Genomic DNA, 24,596 nt, shown 5'->3' with positions numbered 1-24,596 from the left:
TCATACTTGTTTGCATACTGACTTTTTATACAGGAAAGAAACAGCTAAAAACACAATACATTCCACAAAATGAAGCGAAAAAAAATCGTATTTTTGACACTTTAAAAAATAAATACAATTTCATAGTTCTGTAAATATCACGTATTGCAGTTTTTTCTCCTGGACACTGTTGTGATGAAAACTGCAGTAGCGTCGCCCAAATCGTCTTCCATAAATATGTGAAACAACGGACGGATTGCAGCAAAAACAACTGTCACCCAAGAAGTCCACATCGCAGCTTTTTCATTAGCAACCAACGAGCTGCAGAAGTCCATGTCTTGATCCATGACAACGCTAGCAGCGTAACACATGAAAGGCATCGTTCCTGCCATGTACAATAGAAATAGAAAAATAGCATTCCTGTTGCTCAAAGGCTTTTCTGCTATTCGGACGGCGTGACAAAGCTCGAGTTTCGATTGGCAACAAAGCGGTTCTGGACTGATGGAATTTCTCNAAATGTACTTTTAAATCGTTACTTTTTTTGTTTAGTACTTGTACTTTTACTTGTACTTTTTACTCGTTACTTTTTAAAATAAGAACTTTTTACTTTTTACTCGTTACTTTTTTTAAAAATACTTGTACTTTTACTCGTTACTTTTCAAAAGTAACGTTGCCATATATGCTCATTATAGAGATATTTGTGATTTAAATGCGAATGATAATCCTAACTAATGAGGTAAAGGGAGAAAGTGATATTGCAAAATTTATCTAAATGTGCTTTACTTATAAAAACAACATCAGTTTTGCCTTTGTTTATTTAAAACTAACTTAATATTTGACCATTGTTAATTTTTAATAAAATAAAAATTCCACCGAACTGAATGAAAACAATGTTGAGTTCGTAACTTCCCTTTAAAAACATACACACACAGAACAGATATATTATATCTGTCTGTATGAATATATATATATATATATATTACGCTCACTATAGAAAGGAGCTGCGTCAGAATTTTTGAGAGTGGGCAAGCGTAGCGAGCAAATTTCTCTCTAATAATAAAAGAAAATATTAAAAACTTCGCGCCGATAGAAATTGCGTATTCATTAAATTGGTGGGATTCTCTTACAAAATCCCTTCGATGCTAAAAACAAAAAAGAGGGTAAAAATGAATTCAAACTGCAAATTATCAATAGTAATTTAAAAATAATCCTTTTATTTCATATGCTTTTATGCTGGTTTTATTTTATTCATTGAATTATTACGAATATTAACTGGAAAAGTAAGGCATGAAGTCAGATTTACAAAAAGTAATCTACTTTATTATTGGTCACTTTTTAAATTCAGCAAATATATATATTTTAAATAAGATTAGCATGCATTTAATTTATAATAATTTTTTTTATTTATAAAAAAAAAAATTTAACCACTGAAACTACTTTCTTTTACAACAAAGATACTCAGAATATTTTTTTTCTATCCGATATTCGACTATATCTGCCGATTACTAAATTATCTCTTATTCCTATCATTGGATAGTGAAAAATAATGTCTTCATATTAGCTCCGAATTAATTTCTTTCTTTACTTAATATTTTTTTATCAAACGGTCCCGCAGTGGACTGATCGTAAAGACACGGTTCCTAGTAGAACACCGAAGTCAAGCATCACTGGCTGCTGTCAGTGAGCTGGTAGATGACCACTTCTATCATCCAGCGTAGAAACCGAGAGTGTGCGGTATCGGTCCTCGTTAAACAGATCTAACGTTAAGTGCTTGACTTCGCGCGCAGGTCAACGGCCCCTCTGCAGAGGATCAAAATTGCGATGGCATGTCTTCGGATCCTCACTCAGGGGTGTTTTCCAGAACGTCGCCAATAGCCCAATATGCAGCTCTAGTGCGACGTAAATAAAGTACCTACCTGCCTTTATCAAACGGTTCATTTATTATTTTATTGACTAGAAATAAAGAAAAGCATTCCCGCCACATCCCTTTGCGTGCCAGGGGGTTCCGAGGCTAAGCAGCACCTCCTAGAATAAGGAAGGCCTCAGCACGGATCAATTTAGTAGTCCAATGTGGCGAAGTTAACTGTGCAGTAGACGAAAAATAAGAAAGATGTCATTACGTTCGGGGTACTAAGCTGCGCAGTGGTTGCAAATAAAAAATATGTCATTACTAGAGCCCGGATTTTGATGACCAAAAAAATCTCAATTAATGCCCTTAAGTGCAAAAAATGCCCTTACAAACTGCAAAAAATGCCCTTAAAAGTTCAAAAAACGCCCTTAAAATGCGAAAATTGCGCTAAAAATGCCCTATGACATGACTTAAATAGAAGTAAAAATATTGAACTAAAACAATGTTTTACTCTTTAAAATTATTATGTTTCAAAAAATATAAAGAAATGCAATACTTGCTCTACGTTAATTTAAGTTTGAAAAATATGTTTTATATCCTGAAATAACAACAAAAAAAAAAGAAAAATATATTGACTCCAAAACATTTTCATTTTGTATAGAAACTTAACAACTTCCATCTCATAATATTACCAAATATCAGAATTACAGTGTATTATTAAATTTTTTTTAATATTTTGAAATGTAAACGAGCTTCTCTTGTCTGAAAGCAAATTTTTATACCAGGAGATGCTTCTTTCAACGTCTACTGATGTTATTGCTGCGTACTTGAAAAGGACGGTCACACTTACTGACAATTCCTCCTCATTTTGAAAAGATGTTGCTTCACCTTTTAATATCCTAGAGATTTTCTTCAGTGTTTGTAAGCCAGTGTAATAATAAAAATTAGAAAAAAACTAACAAAAAATTTAAAAAATGCTTTAAAATGCAAAATACGCCCCAAAATTTAAAGAAAATGCCCTATAAATCTCAAAAAATGCAAAAAAAAATGCAAATGTCATCAAAATCCGGGCCTTAGTCATTACGTTTGGACTACTGAAGGATATTTATGGTAACCCGTGCAGAGGCCTGCTCTATTCTAGGAGGTGTTGGGATAAGGCAGTTACTGATTGCGGCAATATTTTTTCCCCAGACAAAAAAGATAGCCATTGATCTGAAGCTGGTTTGGCTTCAAGTTCAAGGATCGAACCCCAGTTTTTTTTTTTTTTTTTCATAAGATTTAGCCATTGTCAAATCGTCGTTCTTTGACTAGAATGATTAGTAGAGTTAAACCCCTCGGGTGCGACCACTCTCTGTTCCGTGGTAAAATGGTCGTTGATGGAAATTGGTCGTTCTTAGAGGTTTCAAAATTGTTAACGAAGGTGCATGATTTTTCGCGAAAGATTTTAATTTAAGAGTGTCATTTTCTTGGTGCGAAAATGCCGCTTCGATAAGCGCGTGATGAAAAGACGAATCCATGAATTAAATTTAGCGTCTATGAAAATGATCCCAACTTACATAATTATATGTAAAAACAAATTTATGAATGATCAAGCTATTTTAAATGAATAAACAATTAAATTTTTTGTTTAAGTTTGCATTTAATTTTGTATGATAAAAATTAGTTAGCTTTAAAAAGTGAGAAGAGGTTTGTTTTTTCTAATAAATTTTTAATAATTTAACTTGCAGCTCTAGAAGTAAATCATTGATAGCATTATCTTTAGAGCACTCTGGATGCAACATGAGGATATATCGTTGAGAAGAGCTCTCTAAATAAGTTTTTTGTTTCGATATTTTTTCATATTTCCTTGTTTGGCCTTTTTCGCATTTGGTACCAAAGTTTGCCCGGTCGCTAGGAGAGGTTTTAATGGTCTCTCCTAAAGGTTTTCTTCAATACAAAGGCTATGGAAAAAATTATTCCGCGCCTCCCAAACGCGATCATAAAGGTGGTCGACAAACCATAGAGACCGACAAACCGTATTCGGCTTGTATCGACCACAATGCTGGCGTGAAATATTCTCAATGGTAGACGGATTATGGGTTAGAGTTCTCTTGCCACTCGGCTAACCGTGGGAGATTCTCGTGGTCTTCCTCTCAATGTAACGCAAATACATCAAAAAGTCCTTCACGAATGCAAATTTCTCCCAATACTTGATCCAGGAGTTCCCGTGTCTTTTGGATTGGGTTCAAAATTACAAGGCAACAGAGTTAAATATTAGTACTTGTAAACTCAAAGATTGAGTCGGCTGTTCAACGACGGCTATAAAATAAAAGAAAAATAATTGCCAAATAGATATGTGTAGTATGTAAAGTAATAATTGCATTAACACGAACACAATAAAATTGACGAATTAGACGATCATTTTTTTTGAAGTGGTCTAATGAAGTAACCTTTCTTCATACTTGTTTGCATACTGACTTTTTATACAGGAAAGAAACAGCTAAAAACACAATACATTCCACAAAATGAAGCGAAAAAAAATCGTATTTTTGACACTTTAAAAAATAAATACAATTTCATAGTTCTGTAAATATCACGTATTGCAGTTTTTTCTCCTGGACACTGTTGTGATGAAAACTGCAGTAGCGTCGCCCAAATCGTCTTCCATAAATATGTGAAACAACGGACGGATTGCAGCAAAAACAACTGTCACCCAAGAAGTCCACATCGCAGCTTTTTCATTAGCAACCAACGAGCTGCAGAAGTCCATGTCTTGATCCATGACAACGCTAGCAGCGTAACACATGAAAGGCATCGTTCCTGCCATGTACAATAGAAATAGAAAAATAGCATTCCTGTTGCTCAAAGGCTTTTCTGCTATTCGGACGGCGTGACAAAGCTCGAGTTTCGATTGGCAACAAAGCGGTTCTGGACTGATGGAATTTCTCCGCTTTGAAGACCACAGGCACAAATCTGCCAGTAATATCAGCACTATTGGATAGTGTAAGAAGTATATAATACAAATTAATATAGTGAAGGACGGAGACCATGCTAGTGGAAGAGAACAAACACCGTTCCAGTTGTTCCAACCGGTTAATGGTATGATGGATATGATGATGGCTTGGCACCAGGAGAGAACGATCAGCAATCCAATCACCAAATGAGTGCTTTGGAATCGCTTTCCAGTCTTGGGTCGAATCACCAGATTGTGCTGCAGGACTAATAAGGTGATTAAAGGCGTGAAGATGAAAATGGTCAGAAGATGCAGACCGGATGGCAGCAAGAAGCACAGCAAGTAATCGTCCACCAGGCGTTCCTCTTGCCAGAAGGAGACGACCTTGTAGATGTACCAGATCACCGAAGCGGATGAGAGCTGACCGCAAATGCAGAGGTTGATGATGATGATGTTTTTGTTTTCTTTGAGTAATCGCTGATGGATGATGATGATGAACTGACTTAGATTGAGGAAGAAAGAGAGGACGGCTGTCGTGGAGGCGAGGAAGACGTAAGCCTTGTCGCCTTCGTAAGATGCAGTTGAAAGGGTGCAGTTGCTAAGTAGTATCTCCATGGTGTTTGTAAACCTGAAAAGAGCAAAAAAAAGAAACGATGTTGAAAATAAAACAATGCTTTGTCGTAAAATTAGAGAAGAATAACCTATACCTACTAAATCTAGAGTTTTTTAATCCATGACATTCTTTGATTTTTTATGACTTCTACCAAACACTTGCCATGGCTTACATGGGCAAATACATTATTACTCAATAAAGTCGAAGGGAGACCAAACTGACTATAACGCTCTTTCTTACAAACAGTATTGTTTTACATGATGTGAGGCAATGCTTTGATGTGTGTGTGCTTTGCACAATTTTTAATCAGATCATTTAAACAAATGCAATAAAAAAGGACTAAACTATTAAACAAACTGAAAAAAAACTCAGCAATTAGCCGTAACAAACATACAAATTAGAAAAATGGAATTAAAAATATTTAATGTCTTTTAAGCCGAAATAAAAATTAAAAAAATATTTCACAGAATAAACAAAAGTGTTAACTTTAAATTTTTTCAAAATGAAATCGTTTTTAAAATTAAATTTTACTAAAATTTTTAATATTTATCAGGCTCAAAACATTTATTAAATTTTCTACAAATATAAGTTTAATAACTACATATAAAACCAAGGGGCCCCTGCCTGACCTAGGGCCCTGCATGTTAATACAAATTGCAGGATATTTAAATCGTGCGTCATTATTAAGGGCTACAGTAGTCAAAAATCCATAATGAACTGAGAGTTTCTATGAATTCTTAGTATTTATCACTTAAAATCATGACTTTCCATGACAAGTTTCGATCGAGGTCGAAATTCATGAGTTTCCATGATTTTTAATGACATTCCAGATATGCAGATTACTCGATGGCAACACTTTTGCGGATGAACTTCAAGAATACCCCGGTCCATAATTAGAATTAAGGCAGAACATGCGGTTATCGTTCGTTAATTGACTATTTATATGCATGATGATGACCCGTAACTCCGTCTCCGTTCATCCCCCCCCCCTCAAAATGATACATAGTTTTGTTCCGGAATGCTTGCAGAATTCATTAGTTTCAACGATTTCTGAATTCGGATAAATGCAAATTGTTAGAGCACAAATAGACACCAAAAATAGCTGTTGTGATTAATATGTGTCAGTGATTTTTGGAAACAAATTATAAAGGTAGTGTCAGCAACGTTATATATGGTGTTACCGTAATGACCACGCTTAAATCTTAATGCACATTTTTAAAACATTTGTCAAAAATGAAGTTCAAAAGGATACTCAGTAAGGGTTGTAAATTTATATTTTAGTGAGGGAAAAAAGCAAAAATATCAATAGTGACGAAGACGGGATGAAAAACATAACCAATTTAATTACCTGGTTAATTTACCCTCTCTTTTTTTTACACAGGTTATGACATTTTCAGTCCCACTTTCTTCTGTTGTGATTCGTTAGGTTTCTGTAGTCTTACTGTTATTTCGTGCAAAAATATTACATTGTGACCTCCAATGATAACTTACGATTTTACTTTATTATGATTTATTGTTATTTATTTAAAAATAAAAAATAATTTCGGTCATTACTGAACAGCCTGCTTTTGTTAATCTGTAAATATTAAGAAAAAATCGCGGTTATTATAACTCATGTTCTTAAATTTAAGGAAAGGGGAAGATCGAAAAATTTTTCAATGTCGAAGATTTCATATTTATTTAGTTAAATTTAGTTAAAATTCCTGCCAATAGATGGCGCTGCAGAATAATATCTTCAATCAGTATATAAAATTGGTATTCAGAACAGATGAATATACACTGTTCTAACGTGAGAATTATCATCAAAAGCCTTCACGAGTGGTGATTAAGTGATTTTGTTGCGTAATACCGACTGAGGATGATACGGATTCAATTTCCCTGTCGCATCTCTTGAGCGCTTGAAACGCCATCTATTGATGAAAAATCTATCAAATTTGCAATTCTGTGGAATGAAATAACTAGTTTCGCACTCATAAATGTCTGAAATTGTATATTTTAATCAAGTTCCATTTTTTTCATTTTTATCAAAATTCGTCAGCCATTTTTAGGATACCAGGTATGAATCGACATACTTCGATTGTGTTCAATTGGATAAAATATTTTGCTACCTCTTCCTTTCAATATTTATCCGATTTTCATTATGTTTTTAGACAATTGAGTTCAATGTAATATCTTTTATTTATTGTATGTATAATTGAGATTCATATAATCTTCAAAGTCCACTTTTTATGCAAAATTGGGAGAAAAAAAAACTCTTTAAATTAAACACAATATAATATATATTACTTTTATGCCTCTTTTTTTTCAAGTTTAAAGAAAAAATTTGGAAAATTTATTCTTTTACAACTTTCTTTAAAAAAAATTTAAAAAAACAAGATGGAAATGCGATTAATAGATCTTAAAATATCGATGGAGCATGTTTGAAGATAATGTTTTTATACAATATGCAATTCAAATTTAAAGGTTTGTGTGATACTAATTACACACCTCTGTATTGGTTATTATTATGCCATCAAGACTTTGAATCCAAGGTAAAAAAATTCAGTTATCAGGGTGAGTAGTCAGATTTTTCAACAAAAAATAAGCATCTTTTAAGTATTTTTCAAGCACTCAAAAAATATTTTTAATCACTATCCAAAAAATCATAATTAGGATCTGTGCATGCAGTAATAAAAATAATTTGTTTTCTATCGTTTAAAGTTCTTAATTTAAAAACATGAAATCAATAAAATTCAAAAATATTCCACAAAACCTTTACATACTCATTATAAAATAATTAGTTTCTGATAAATATTGCAGAGAAAATTGTGAAAAATAATGCATTTCTTGTAATTTAGAAGGACAATCGACACTGCAAAGAAAAAATCTCTTTTCAAAACATAGAAAATTAAGCACTTTTTACAAACCCCGAATAAAAAAAATGCACTTTTAAGGGTTTTTAAAAAACGTAAATCAAAAATAAACCCCTTTAAGCATTTTTTAAAAACTCTACGCACACTGAGTTTACTTTACTTACTGTTTAGTTTTAATAATTGCAAAATGAAGAAAAGTTGAGTTTTAGGGGGTCATTGCCCTTGAGAAATACATATTTACAATCAAAATAACTAATATTTATTTCTAAAAAAATGGTTTGAAAAATATTTTTTTAAACCTAAAAAAAACTCCTTTTCTTTTTGCACCATTACCATAAACTGTAAACGAATAAATTATCGTATTTCTTAACTCGACCGAAATAACAGCTGACCTGACCATAAAAATTCCATAAACTGGCTATTTGTGGAATCCTTTGTTAAGTAATATTCTTTTTTTCGAGATAAAACATTATAACCAACTCTCGTTTAGCGTTTTCATTATGTATGCATGAAACACTTAACTGAGAACTCCCCACTTATTTGACCTTCACAACCACCAGCAGAAATGAAACTATTTCGGAACATGTACTCCGTTAATAATTCAGAATAAAAAATAAAAAAGGTAAGAAAGAATCTATATTTAAAACTCCATGGAACGAGTACGGTATACAGTCCCTGGCCAAACTACAGTCAATTCGCTTTTACTCGAAGTACGATAACTCGAATATTACTATAACTCGATTTTTTTATGAGGTCCCGACCCTTTTATCTTCAATTTCATGTTAATTATTCTCGATTACTCGAACTTTACTCCCTTTAACTCGATTTTGTTTGGATCTTTTAAAGCAAAAAAAAAAAAAAATTATTTTTTTGATAATTAGGATATAGTGAATCATCGTTTATAGTGAACTTATTGCTGATTCCGCAGAGAATTCATAATAACAGAGTTCGACTGAACTATATAGTCAATTCGCTTTAACTCGAAGTACGATAACTCGAATATTACTATAACTCGATTTTTTTATGAGGTCCCGACCCTTTTATCTTCAATTTCATGTTAATTATTCTCGATTACTCGAACTTTACTCCCTTTAACTCGATTTTTTTTTGGATCTTTTAAAGCAAAAAAAAAAAAAAAAAATTCATTTTTTTTTTTATATTTAGGATATAGTGAATCATCGTTTATAGTGAACTTATTTCTGATTCCGCAAAGAATTCACAATAACAGAGTTCGACTGAAGTATATAGTATTAGACTCATTGTAATATTCTGTGTAAAATCTTTATTATCAAGTGATACTATACAGTTTTATTGTTTTTACGCAGCTGAAACCGGTTTGCACTTGTTTACGCTCGTGTATCAATGGGTTAACATTGCAATGCAATACGTTAAAAATAAATACAAATAGGAAGTATATATAAAACATCTCCTGAATAAGAACCCATTACATGTATGTTTAAATATTAAAGTATTGCATGTAAACACGTGCAAAATATGTCATTATTAAAACACTGCAGTGCGTCTAATACTTTGGTCTAATTATTTATAAGGTCTGTCCAGACATTTTGTGAAAGGTACTGTTTTCGTAAAAGTGTGAAAAAACTACTCGTAATTTGCTAATACAAAATAAGCGTCAAGTAACATTCTTTCAACCAGGGTCCTGCTTTTGTGAATTTGTGCAAATAGGGTCCTGTTATAGCAAAAATTACTAAAAACCTTTTCAAGAAGTTTTTAAATTGTAAATAGATACAAGATTCTGCTGAACAATTGCTGCTACTAAATTAGAGATGCAACATACAAGTATTTGGTATTTAACCTATACTGCTCAACGCAGAATATTCATTTCGAACGAATAATGGAAACAAAATCACTCACATTTTTAATAATTTCAATTGACATATTTTAAATAGCACAACTTAGTAAATGTATCACTTTTAACGTGTTATGCATTAAGTAAACTTAAACAATTCTTAAATTTATAATATTTTATTTAAAAAATTGCCAGAAATCAATTTTTATTTGCATAATATTCCATTAATCAATTTTATGAATAAATATAAATTGATCAATTATTTATTTACAAAAAAAATATGATTTAATATTAATAAGAATGCGCACAAGATGTTTGTAAAAGTAGAAATATTTTCTTAGAATACTACATTTGGAATTTAAACTTTGTCTCGAACCGTCTTTCTTCATCCCCCCTCCCGGGAAGAGTTTATTCGATTAACAAAACAATAATGAAGATAAACAAATTTGTGAAGGGTCCGTTTTTATGAAAAGATATTTTGTGAAGGGTCCGTTAACGGATCCAAGTTTCTTCTAAACAGACCCCTGATTATATATGGTCTAAAGGCCTGTTTAGACGATCCAATTTCTCGGACAGTGATTGATTGATATTGATGGAAACTTGTTTTGCTTTGAGCTTGGATCGTGCCAACAATCATCCAAGAACTTGGTCCAACTTCTTGGACGATAGTAGAGCGTGTTCTACTTTCCATCCAAGTTTTTTCTCTCTTAACCAATCAGCGTCTTAGGTTTTGTGACGTCAACAAGCAGGCAGCAAATTATGTCATTTTGTAGTCTGTTTTCATATATTTTAGTTCAAATAAATTGATCTGTTGCGGTTTATTTGTGTTATTATGATTTTATTTGAATTTATTTAGTAATTTTAAACTTATGTAAGTATTATTTTATAATGTTGAATATAAACAATGCGCATGCGCAAGTTTTTCTTTCAACGAATCAATGACATTCAAGAACTTGGATAGTGTCGATGAATCATCCAATTTCTTGGACAGAGAAATCCGTCCAATTTCTCGAATTTAAGAAATTGGACCGTGTAAACTGGCCTTTAATATAACCAATTGATAAAAGAACGTAAACAAGTGCAAACCGGTTTCAGTTGCGCAAAAAGAATAAAGCTTTTTAGTATCACTTGATAATTAACATTTTACATAGAATCCTATAGTGCATCTAATAGTTTGGCCAGGGACTGTATTTAACTGTTCCTATAGCCCCGATTAGCATATTAAAAAATGTGCTTACATAACATTTTAATAATTATCGATTTTATTAACATAATGACCTTTTTTATCGATTCTGAAGACAAAAAACTATAATGAATGCGAAGCAACTAAGGGGGGCGAACAGGAAGACAAGCCTCCTAGTATTTTAAAAAAATTATTGTTTCAACTTTAAAATAAAATTTTTATAATTTGAAGCTAAATTTTTTTCTCTTAAAATATAACAACTTTTTTAAAAAATTGGTTCTTGAGTAAAGTAAATTTTATAGCTTTTTCCGCTTAAAAAACGAATTCATTAAATGCTATTTTGCTTCAAATTTATCGGGAAAACGAAACAAACCCTTCTCCAATAAAAAATAAATGTGTTGAATTAATATTAAATTTCTCTATTCTAACCCAAAAAGCGGAAAAAATATTCAGATAAATATAAGTACCTCTATATATAGCTCTGTTAAGGAAGTTTGTCGAAATTAACTATTATCATAAAAATCGTTTATTTTATGGTACTAACTTCATGAATAAAAAACAATAATGGAAAAAAACGGAATATTGAATTGAAGGCTACCCTAATAATGCAATTTCGTAAATTGTCGAATGTAAATATTTTGCATTTTTTCCTCATTTTGCAGGATGTTTTCAACCAAAATCATGCAAAAAATGAGATCAAATAAAATATTAGAAATAAATTTAATACACTATTAGATTAAAATCTACGTTTAAGGCATGTCCTTGAAGTGAAATTTGCTTTGTTAAGCACCGATTATCAAAAAAGAAAATTTTAGAAATTGCGTTTTTCTAGTTGCCAAAAAAAAGAAGAAAATAATTTCCCTTTTAAATTATTGCCTCCCTTTTTTTCTCTTCTCTTTTTTGTAAATTTTTATAACTATTTTTTTCTTCTAATTTTGTGTTTGTTTGTTCATGTCAGAAAATAATATAAATCTGGATTGGCTATGAAATTTGCTCGCACCTTGTAGGAAACGTTTAGAACTGATATAAGAATTAATTTAAGAGATAACATTATAATTAAGAGAAATTAATAACCAATTTAAGAGCTCTTGTTCCGCGGAATTTCGAATCATGATATTTTCCTTTGTCGTTATAAATTCAGTTGAAATTAGATAATAATAGAAAATAAGCTTTACTTTTTGTTCGAGAAATAAAAAAGAAGAATTCTTGTAAATAACCGCATTTTAAATTATAAATTAAATGAATAATTAATCATATATTTATAAATTAGTTCACTAATACGTTGTTTTACGTTGATTGGCTAATTCTTTAATATGACGATTCACTGATTTGTTTACTTTACTCGTCTTTTTTTTTTTTTATTTCTTAATTCACTCGCTATATCAGAAATCATTTATTGCTCCCATTACGATGCAAATCTAGAAAAATTACGCTTTGAAAATAAAATATGAACAATTTTTAAAATAATCACGTGTAAAAGAGAAAATAAAAAAAAACACAGGGAAAATATAGAGAAAGGGTCTTGTTTATGATATAGGGGGAATATAAACTTAAAAAATTTGCCAAAAAGAAGTTTACGAATCATAATTTTTAATCAATCTGATATTTTCAAATCATTATTTTTTATATTTATTAAATTTTGATGCTTATTTTATTAGATGTATATTTTTATTTAAGAAAAAGAAAAGAAAAATGAAGCTTTTTTTCCACACTATCACATATGACATAAGAGTTAGTGGGGAAAAGCCATAAAATTAATTTTTTAATCTATTGTCATAAGAAACAAGTATAATCAAATGGAACTAATTTTAATCTAAAAACATGAGTAAATAAACTTAACAGTGTTGCTCAGGAACACACGGGAAGCTTTTTACCGTTTTCAGGAAGCTTTAAATCCATTTTTACCGTAAAGTTTTACGGACCAAAGAATCTGAAATATCTGATGTTTTTATATACGGTAATATTTACAGTAAAATCACCGTAATTGCTTAAATATTTCTGTAAAAATTATGGTAAATAAATTTTCACAGTAAAAATGGATTTTATAGATGCTGCACTGATGGTGCCAGTAGTTTAAAATTTCATCTGGAATTTTTTAGTGTGGTTTAATGGTTTCAATGCAATTTTTTTTTAACAGAATCGCAAATATATTATATGCAAATTTCAAGCTTTAAGCAGAATTTTCTATGCATTTTTTATAAATTTTTTTTAAACTATCATATCAAATCAAATACTATCAAATCAACATAGTGGAGTATGAAGCAAATCGTGAAATTTTTTTAACTTAATAATAACAATAAACAAACCGTAATTCGTTTAATAGTGTTAGTACAATTTTCTAATAATATAAATTTCCGAAAATATATTATGCACGCTACATACAAAGAATTGAATATCAAACTTCAAGTAAAATTAAATTTTCATCCACATTTTTTATCGTAAGGTACCAGGCAAATATTTATAAGCGACATAACATTTATAAGCATTATTTATAAACATTTATAAGCGACATATTAACATAAACACACACACACTTCACAAGAAAAAGATTTTTAAATTACGTAACATACCTTCCTGTTCTACAAAATAAAAATTACTGGAAAATAACCGGACTTGTAAAATAACCGGAAAATTATATCTTAACCCTTATTGGCATTAATTTTTTTCTATATCACTTTATTTCATATTAGCATATTAGTCATTTCGTATAAGCATAAACAATCCTACCCTAGGTAAATATTTATAATCAGTAGAAAAACATCAATGGTTTTTATTATTAAGTAGTTTAGTTTAGGTAAATAGGTTTTTCACGCAAATCACTTCTGTTATGAAAATAAAACAAAAACAACACACGTTGTTATTCTAAATAGAATGCAAGGATTCAGTTATTTTCTAAAAATTAGATCGTTGTTTTCTAGAATTAATGATTATTTTATCAGAAGCTTTTAGCTATTGCGTGAGTTTGTATTACGGCTTTCCCCGTCCATTGACTTTAAAAAGAATCAAGAATATAAAAATGAGAAAGAATTTTAAATACAACCAAAAATTATGAAATACTTTTTACTGGGAATTGAAAAATCAATTGAATTGAAATAATTCCTGAAATCTTTAGACTAAAAAGCTCACCATTTTATTAAAAAAGTTTTAATGGGAAAATATCCATTTAGCCCTCTTTTATCCTTTTTCCTTTTTTAAAAAAAAGTTGAAAAAAATCCCTCATGTAGGCTTCTAAGCCTAGAATATTTATTTACTTCCTTAGATACTGAACATTTTGATCCAAATTTATGTATGCTTTAAAACTAATTTCAAGAATTTTTACTAATGTAATTTTTAAAAAAAATTTCGCTGTGCTGCAGTTTGCCGATTGAGAAACGGAACACCCTAATTAACTTTTGATCGAATGAACGGATTTTTATACACTGAGATGCACTATTAATGAATGAACTATAAATATCCCACCTTTTTTCTATTCTATGCAAACAGATTTTAATTTAAATCTTAAAACCATTTTAGTGAAATCAATATAGAATAACAATCTAACAATATCAGATTTTATTCAGGGAGTTTTATTTATTTACTTTTGTGCAGCATGCATTACTTTTGTGCACTATGCAGTAATCAGGTGGATACTTTTATATGTGTAGTATTAGAAGATAATGGTTTAAAATCGTTTCTTAACGTTGTCAGTGCATTCTTATTGGCCATAAGTATTATTTGATAAGATGCTTAATTAACGAAGGTGAATATGATCAACTTAATAAAGGGTATTCAGGGGTCTGTTTAGAAGAAATTTGGGTCCGTTAACGGACCCTTCACAAAATATCTTTTCATAAAAACGGACCCTTCACAAGATATTTTAACTTAAAAACGGACCCTTCACAAAATAATTTATCTTTTAATCGGACCCTTCGCAAATTTGTTTACCTTCATTATTGTTTTGTTAATTGAATAAATTCTTCCCAGGGAGGTGGGGGTAAAGAAAGACAAATATAAACGAACTAAGTTTTGTCTTCGGCAGACGGCTTCTTCTTTTATTAGTCCGAAATGAATATTCTGCGTTCATCAGTATAGGCTGGCTAAATACCAAATATTTGTATGTTGGATCTCTAATTTAGTAGCAGCAATTGCTGTTTATTCTTTAAAATTTATTTTTTTTATTATAATTTTACAGTGTTGAGCATAATCTTGTATATCCTTACAATTTAAAAACTCATTGAAAGAGTTTTTTGCAATAACAGGACCCTATTTGCACAAATTCACAAACGCAGGACCCTGGTTGAAAGAATGTGACTTAACGTTTATTTTATATTCACAAATTACGAGTAATTTTTTCACAATTTTACAAAAACGGACCTTTCACAAAATGTCTGGACAGACCCCTGGTATTTTTTACATGCGAAATATTACTTTATCCTTTAAGTAGTGATTTTTACCTGACATATTTATCTTCATTTCTTAGTATTTTTCTTTGCGATTTTACTTTTTATCTCAAATCAAAGACTTTTAGTTAAAAGAGACGTTATTTTATTGAAATGTATTAAGATATTACTTAACGGCGTTAAGTAATATTAAGATATTACTTAACGGTGTTTTATATATTTTAGGATAAAATATATAAAACAGTATATTACTTATTCATCATTTTAAAAATTATTAGCCAGAAAATAATTTTTGTTTACTTTTATAGTAAAATTTATAATGCGTTGAGTAATGAATTAAAATTCTTATCCTTTGCGTTTGTAGTACATAAAAATTGGCAATATACAATTTTGTCTAATTATAAAAAAGTTTTTTTAGTTTATTTCCTTTCTAACATCCATATTTCATACATTCAATTAAGAAACATAAAGTACGGGCGTTTGACCGGCTATGGTAGAAATAGGTATATATTAAGTACTGGTATGTTCAGTTTTAACAGATAACAGGGGTCTGTACAGACATTTTGTGAAAGGTCCAGTTTTTGTAAAATTGTGAAAAAAACTACTCGTAATTTGCGAATACAAAATAAGCGTTAAGTCACATTCTTACAACCAGGGTCCTGCCATTGTGAATTTGTGAAAATAGGGTCCTGTTATTGCAAAAATTGCTAAAAACCATTTCAAGAAGTTTTTAAATTGTAAATAGATACAAGATTATGATCAACAATTGCTGCTACTAAATTAGAGATGCAACATACAAGTATTTGGTATTTAGCCTATACTGCTCCACACAGAATATTCATTTCGGACGAATAATCGAAACAAAATCACTCACATTTTTAATAATTTTAATTAGCATATTTTAAATAACGCAACCAGGGGTCTGTTTAGAAGAAATTTGGGTCCGTTAACGGACCCTTCACAAAATATTTTAACTTAAAAACGGACCCTTCACAAAATATTTTAACTTCATTATTATTTTGTAAATCGAATAAATTCTTCCCAGGAAGGGGGGGAAGGAGAAAAACAGATGTAAACGAACTAAATTTTGTCTTCGGCAGACGATTCTTCCATTATTCGTCCGAAATGAATATTCTGCGTTCAGCAGTAAAGGCTAAATACAAATATTAGTATGTTGCATCTCTAATTTAGAAACAGCAATTGTTGTTTATTTTTTAAAATTTAATTTTTTTAAATTATTTTACAGTGTTGAGCATAATCTTGTATGTCTTTACAATTTAAAAACTCCTTGAAAAAGTTTTTTTTGCAATAACGGACCCTATTTGCACAAATTCATAAAAGCGGACCCTGGTTGAAAGAATGTGAGTAATTTTTTCACAATTTCACGAAAAACGGACCTTTCACAAAATGTCTGGACAGACCCCTGGCAACTTAGTAATGTATCACTTTTAATGTGTTACGCATTGAGTAAACTTAAACAATTCTTAAATTTACAACATTTTATGTAAAAAAATTGCCAGAAATTAACTTTTATTTACATAATATTCTATTAATTAATTTTATGAATAAATATAAATTGATCAATTATTTATTTACGAAAAAAAATTATGATTTAATATTAATAAGAATGCGCACAAGATGTATAACACAACTTAATAATGTATCACTTTTAATGTGTTGCGCATTAAGTAAACTTAAACAATTCTTAAATTTATAATATTTTATTTAAAGAAAATTGCCAGAAATTAATTTTTATTTACATAATATTCCATTAATTAATTTTATGAATAAATATAAATTGATTAATTATTTATTCACAAAAAAAATTGTGATTTAATATTAAAAAGAATGCGCACGCGATGCTTGTAAAAGTAGAAATATTTTCTTAGAATACTACATTTGGAATTTAAACTTGGGGAAACTTAATTTGTCTCGGACCGTTTTTCTCTCCCCCGGCCCCCCGGGAAGGGTTTATTCGATTAACAAAACAATAATGAAGATAAACAAATTTGTGAAGGGCCCGATTAAAATATAAATTATTTTGTGAAGGGTCCGTTTTTTATGAAAAGATATTTTGTGAAGGGTCCGTTAACGGACCCAAATTTCTACGAAACAGTATTATAAGATCAAATTGTATACATATTCTCCCAGTTTTGAATAATATCAAATACTCTACAACCTCCGTCATAAAGTAATAAACAATCGTCCAAACTACACTACATAATTTAAACTTTCATTCGTTTTTCTCGCCAAAAAAAGAAAAAAAAAGAGAGAGAGAGACGCATCAATTTTCTTCGAGACCTTTAAAAAAAATATAACAAAGAGAAAGAATAAAATAAAATTGGCTCTCAAATTGAAAAATAATGGCTGGAGATATCAATAACGCGAAGACTCGAGGAAATGAAAATGATATATCACATAATAGCTTCCTCGTATGATTGCTCTGTTTTGATTTACGATTTTCGTCAATAGTAAAATTCAATTCCCTTTGAACGTATTGTTATAAAGTTAATGGGTTGACACATGTCGACTTTAAAAGAATACGTTACGGTCAACTGTGAGCAACTTGAAACACAGTGAAAACATAAATCGCTTGTAATTTTTAAATTTAACACTTTGTTATTTTTTACAACCGTCGTCGAGCAACCGACCCAAAATTGGGTTAACAACTACTAATGTTCAACTCCGTAGCCTTGTAATTTTGAACACAATACAGAAAACAAGGGAACTCCTGGATCAAGTACTGGGAGAAATTTGCCTTTTTGTTGGAACTAACCCGCAATTGCGTTACATGGAGAGGAAAACCACGAAAACCTCCGCGAAATCAAAATATTAGCGCGACGGCACTTGCCGCCGGGTTAACATTTATCTGTTTTCCTCTACATGTTACGTAAATACGGGTTAGTTCCATCAAAGAGTCCACCACGAAGGCAAATTTTTTAGAGTTGAATTTTCTCCTTCCCCCTCCTCCTGAGAGAATTTCTGCAGACGCCCCTGTCTAATAAATAAACTAATAAATGCAAAAATAAGAAGAAAAAAATTTAAACCCTTTTCCACTTTTTTTCAATAACTTTTGAAGAGCCGTGGTGAGGGGATTGAGCGCTCACCTCCCAATGAGATGTGCCGGGTTCGAATTCCGCACCCGGTTTGTACCGATCACGATGCTGACTTAAAATATCCTCAGTGGTGAACGGATCATGGGTAAGAGTCCCCTTGCCGTCAGACTAACCGTGGGAGGTTCTCCTGGTCTCCCTCTCCACGTAACGCGAATGCAGGCTAGTTCCATCAAAAAGTCCTCCACGAAGGCAAATTTCTCACGATACTTGATCCGGGAGTTCCCTTGTCTTCTGGCTTGAGGTTCAAAATTACAAGACTACGGAGTTGAACATTAGTAGTCGTAAACCCAGAAAATTGGATCGGCTGTTCACCGAATAAAATAACCATGTGATTTATATTAGATTTAATTAAATACTTGTAAGGGACGTCACGCGTGTGTCAAACCTGATTCGCTTCAGAATCGAAAAATGCCACGAATTACCAACGATGACGTCACTTACAGGCATCCAATGCAAATGAGCTTTCCTCTTATTATTTTATGTCTATGGGTAAATATTTGAACTATTTTGCTAACTTTAACGTAATATCAAAAATTAATCTAACTACCCAAGTATTTACAATTTATGGAAAAAAAAATACAAATTATTGTGAGCAATTCAAATTTTTGAAGAAAAAAAATTCTTTTTTGAATTTTATCCTGAAGGTTTCGTGTCTTATTAAAGAAACGTTAATCATAATTTGTATAGAGACCACCTAAAGAGACTTATATTCTATCAACATTAATTTTAACTACAACCGTTTGAAAGTTATTTAAGAAAATTTAAAATGCTTATTATTTTATGCATTTTTGCATATTTGAAAAATAGGTTTTAAATGTATGGTTTTAACCGCATATCATCAAATCATACTAATTAAACGAAAAAGTAAGAATTTATTTTTTGCAAATAAGTAAAGCTTTTAGTACAAAAAATCGCATTTTGAAATATAGGCTTTTATGCAATGTTCAGTCTAGATATATGTTTTATGAACATTGACAGAAATTGGGCTGTAATAACACACTGCAAGTCGCAAATTAATGTTTAAACGAAACAAAAACAAAAACGGTGCCAAACATTGTCTTTACGGTTTCCGAAAGTAAAAAAGATTTTCATTATTTTGAACCCATTTTTTAAATTGACTAACTTCACTAACAATTCGCCTAATTTTGATTAATATTTTTGTCTCATTTAAAAACAACTCTGCGATTTTTAATTAACTGATTTTATTCTTTTTTTCATTTTTGGCAAGGTTTCCCAGTGCCTGTAAATCAAAGACGATGTCAAAACACCTTATACATAAAATAAGTATTTAAAAAAAATTAATAAATATGAAAAATAATAAATATGAAAAATAATAAATATAAAAAATAATAAATGTAAAAAAATTAATAAATAAATTTTAAAAAAAACAGTAAAGAAAGAGTTCGTGTTCTGAAAATGAGTAAAAAGTTCCGTGGAACCCTCCCTAAGGTACTACGGAATGAATGCCAAGGAATTACGATTCCACAGAATCTTTTAGGACACACAGATTTAAATTAATGATTAATGAAGTTAAAATTTGCACAAATGTGAAACCGGCATAAAAATTCAATAACGTTTTTTTAAAAGGTAAAAATATGTCTCTTATGTATTAAATATATTTAACTTATGGTGAAAAATTAAAAACATTCCATTTGAAATATATCGCTAACAAGTATTAAATATAAACTTGTGCATTTAAAAACAAAAAGATGTTATTCTAAGAATTAGAATATTTAATAGCAGATCAAAGCATCAACTTTGAACAAACATCATCAAAGAACATTGAAATATAATAAACTAAATCAATATAAGAAAAAGCGAATTAAAAGTTGAGACGCATCAGAAGGAATTTTTTAAAAAAAATTCGATTTTAACAACTTATTATTTAAACGCAACATAATTACGTTAAAAAATTCACTTAATATATAACTAATTGGATGAAATGGCTAGCAATTACGAACAAATAATCAGAATATCAGAAAAACAGGAAAAATTAGTTATGTTTCTTAAACTAAAATCAAATTTAGTAATGATGTTCTATAAAAGATCGCAAAAGTTTTCCTGTTTATATTTTCTTTGTGTTGTTTACTTTCTACTCTACCTGGAAAAAAAAAACTTGAACTGGATATTTAGATGCGTTTCTTTTAACCTTTATAGTTAATAAAATTTAAAAAGTAATGAAAGATTTATTGCAATGAAGATACCCTTTCATTAAATATAGAGAATAAAACGGAGAGAATGTTTTTGTTTGGTTTTCTTTCTTTCTTTTTCTTTTTTTTTTTTGTTCCTTGGTGAGTCATTCGGGAAATAAATGATAATAAGAGGCAGTGCAATATGTACAATAATAATGATGAATTAGGATAAAACAATGATAATTCCATAAAATTAAGTACACTAAATAATGATAGCCATTATAATATCGAAAGACATTAAAACTACAATACACACAATCTAAATATTCAAAAATTGTAAAAAAAAAATTATTTATGAAAAGTTACGATTTTATAATTTTAACCAACTATAAAATGATTAATGATTTTGTAATATTTTAATTGTTCTCAACGGATTTCATAATATTGTAACGGCTTAAAAGTTATTGCGAATTTCAATTTGAGGAGAAATTTCTGTTATTGGTTATTGCTTTTTTAAATGCACACGCAGTCTATTAATCTTTTGAGTTTTTAATGAAGTACTTGTAAATGTTATACACCAAGTTTTATTTACAATTTTTGAAGTTTCGTATTAAAACAGTTACAGAATTACTAACTGTCATTTCAGTTTCGCGGCTTATTTTGTTTATTTATTATGAGCGAAATAAAATTAGCAATACAACTAACAAAAAAACTACCAAAATGCATCAACTTAATTCATATTAAGCTATTCAGAATCCAAAAGACCTAAATGAAAACAATTTTTTTTAATAAAATTACGGACAAATGAATTAAGTGTAAGTAAAAAAAGAATGAAAAAAAAAACAATATTAGAACAAAATCTGTATTATATCTTTATAAATAAAATTAGCAATACAACTAACAATAAAAGTCCCAAAATGCATGAACTTAATTTATATTAAGCTATTTTGAATCCAAAAGACCTAAATGAAAACGATTTTATTTTAAATAAAATTTCGGACGAATGAATTAAGTGTCAGTAAAAAAGAACGGAGAAAAAAATGATTCTGTATTATATCTTTTTTACCTTTGCGGATAAATTATACAATTAAAAAAAAAGAAAGAAAGAAAACATCAACATTACCGTTTAAAAACCCAACATGTTTTTCTTTCACATACATTTGCTTAACATGATTATTCAAATTTTAATATAAATTGTTCTATGTTTAGACAGTTATTTTATATGAAAATTGTTCTATATAACTAAAATCACTAGACACTATGGTTTTTATTGAAAATATTATTAATAATGCACTATAAATATTAACACTTACGTCATAAAATCATCGTTATCATACTGTCCTAAAAAGTGCAGAAACTAAAAAAATTATATCACAAAAGACGAAAATTCCAAGGCACTTTAAATAGCACATATCTATATTAATTAAATCATAATATGGAAGAGGTAATTTGGTAAAAACTATAAAAGAGCTCTCGATGTGTTCTAAAATTCATAAGGAATTAATATCTGAAGCTCTCCACTTCTCCGAAGAGGAGTCGTATAAAATAAAATATCGATCTTTTGCGTTTTTGCGCTTTCATGACACACGTTCTCTTCACCCAATGAGAAATCGTTTTTCCCTAACGGAAATCACGTGACCAGCTCTTATTCATGCCAGTTTACGTCACTTTCCAAGTTTATTAAATTAATAGCTTTACCTGAGCGAACGAAAAGCACCTGGTGTTACGTTTTGAATGCGTATAAAACGAGGAATCGAACGAATGAGCAGGCGATTAATTGTTTGAAAAGAAATAATCGTAATTTATCACATCCATTCCATCATTGCAACGATACGCTGAGTAGAAAAAAGCCGTTATAGTGAAAGCAAGAACTTGTTGAAATGGAGTTATGTTTCTGTAATTGTTCTTGTCGTTCTCACAATTTTTCACTAAGAGACTTTTTTTCTTCTGCAAAGAGACGATGTTCGTATAAATTAAAATTATTCTTATCGAAATTCGTCTGAAATAATGATGAAGTAAATTTGTGATCTAATTTTTTTTTTCAATTAATAAAATTTAAATGAAAGCTTTACATTCTCTTACTTTCAAAGAATATGCAAATTAAATAGAATATTTTAGTTGTTTCGTTTTTTAATATAAGTAGTATTTTTTTGTAAATATGTTTTTTTTTTTCCTCTCTTCTCAATTAGCTTACGAAGACATCCAAAAGTAACGTGGTCTGAGAAGGAAAAATTCCTTACAAATAGAGATAATAAGATTCATAAAAATTCGTTAATAATAAATACTTATTCTTTATTTTTCTTTTAAATATTATTTTCGTGAGGAAAAAAATTCACTACTGTAGTACCTTACAGTGGTACCTTTATTATCCGAAAGTCATTTGAATCAGAAAATTCGATTGCAAAGATAACATCGTTTTTTGACGTATTTTTATCAATAAATTAAGAGTTTATTTTATAATATTGTTAAATTAGAATTAGAATTTTATCTGGCTTTTCAATAAATGTCTTTTTGTCAAACATATATAAATAAAAAATATTTTATACAACACTTAAATTGCACTATCGCATCAGATAGTGGTGATTCTTCGCTCCTTTGTTGAAAAAAAAATTTGCCCCTGCTTCCAGTTCTGCATCATTGTCCCTAGCTAGACAGTTCTGTGTGAGCCATGGCCCTCTTCATTCCAGGCATCTCTTCTTGACGTAATTGTATTCCATTTTTTTAATACCTAGAATTAAGCATTTATATTCAATATCAACTACTCATCGAAGTCTAGGTTTTTCCTTACGTCGGGTCAAGCCGTAAAAATATGTTTTTAAGTACAATAGTAATTCATCCGAATAACATGAGCACGCCAGTTAAATAGTCACTGTATATTTCATCGATTTATATTTGTAAATCTCTCACTCTCTCTCTCTCTCTCTCTCGATTCCAGCTGCACTTATAATATTAAATACCGATTTAAACATGTTTGGCATAAAATGTTATACAAAAAGATAATATTACGGGATTATTTTATATTATAACCGTCGTTGAACAGCCGACCCAATTTTTGGGGTTTACCACTACTAACGGTCAACTCCGTAATCTCGTAATTTTGAACCCTATACAGAAGACAAGAGAACTCCTGGATCAAGTATTGGGAGGAATTTTGCCTTCATGAAGGACTTATTGATGGAACTAACCCGTATTTGCGTTACATGTAAAGGAAAACCACGAGAGTCTCCCAATGTTATCCTGACGGCAAGGGGACTCTAACCCATTATCTGCCTACCACTGAGAATATTTTACGTCATCACTGTGGTCAGTGCGAGCCGGGTGCGAAAATTCGTATCGAACAGCCATTGCCGGGATTCGAACCCGGTTCACCTCATTGAACGGCGAATGCTCTATCCCTTGTGCCACCACTGCTCGAGGAGTACTTTATAGTGAGAAACACAACTTTAAGTTTTAAAATTTTAGTTCAGAACAGATATGGAACAGCATTGTTTAGCAAGTCAAGGTACACTGCCGATTGTACCACTGTTAAAAAAAAAATTTGAAAAAAAAATAGGAATAATAATCAAAATTAAAAACTTAGCATTAGGGTAATATAATAGTGAAATATAATATATTTTTTATAACAAAGTTCACAATTATTGAATATTTTATAAAGAAAAATAATTTTACTTTGTAATATTAATGTAAACACGTAGATAATTTTCCCATCTGACATTTTTCTACTCGAGAAACCTTTGCATAACATCTAATG

General features: G+C 30.2%; 1 protein-coding gene across 1 annotated transcript; it reads right to left on the bottom strand.

Annotated features, from left to right (window-relative positions):
* Positions 1 to 70: 70 nt before the first annotated feature.
* LOC107451087 (uncharacterized) lies at positions 71 to 22,296 on the bottom strand. The gene is made up of 3 exons (XM_016067072.3): positions 22,159 to 22,296; positions 4,405 to 5,388; positions 71 to 489 (listed from the first exon to the last, which is right to left on the bottom strand). The coding sequence occupies exons 1-3, from the start codon at positions 22,161 to 22,163 to the stop codon at positions 138 to 140; spliced, it is 1,341 nt and encodes a 446-aa protein (XP_015922558.2). The 5' UTR covers positions 22,164 to 22,296; the 3' UTR covers positions 71 to 137.
* Positions 22,297 to 24,596: the final 2,300 nt, after the last annotated feature.

This window comes from Parasteatoda tepidariorum, chromosome 5 (genome assembly GCF_043381705.1).
Source record: "Parasteatoda tepidariorum isolate YZ-2023 chromosome 5, CAS_Ptep_4.0, whole genome shotgun sequence".
Lineage (NCBI taxonomy): Eukaryota > Metazoa > Arthropoda > Arachnida > Araneae > Theridiidae > Parasteatoda > Parasteatoda tepidariorum.
Note: the sequence above shows the minus strand (reverse complement) of the source record. Positions and strands in the feature narration are given on the sequence as shown.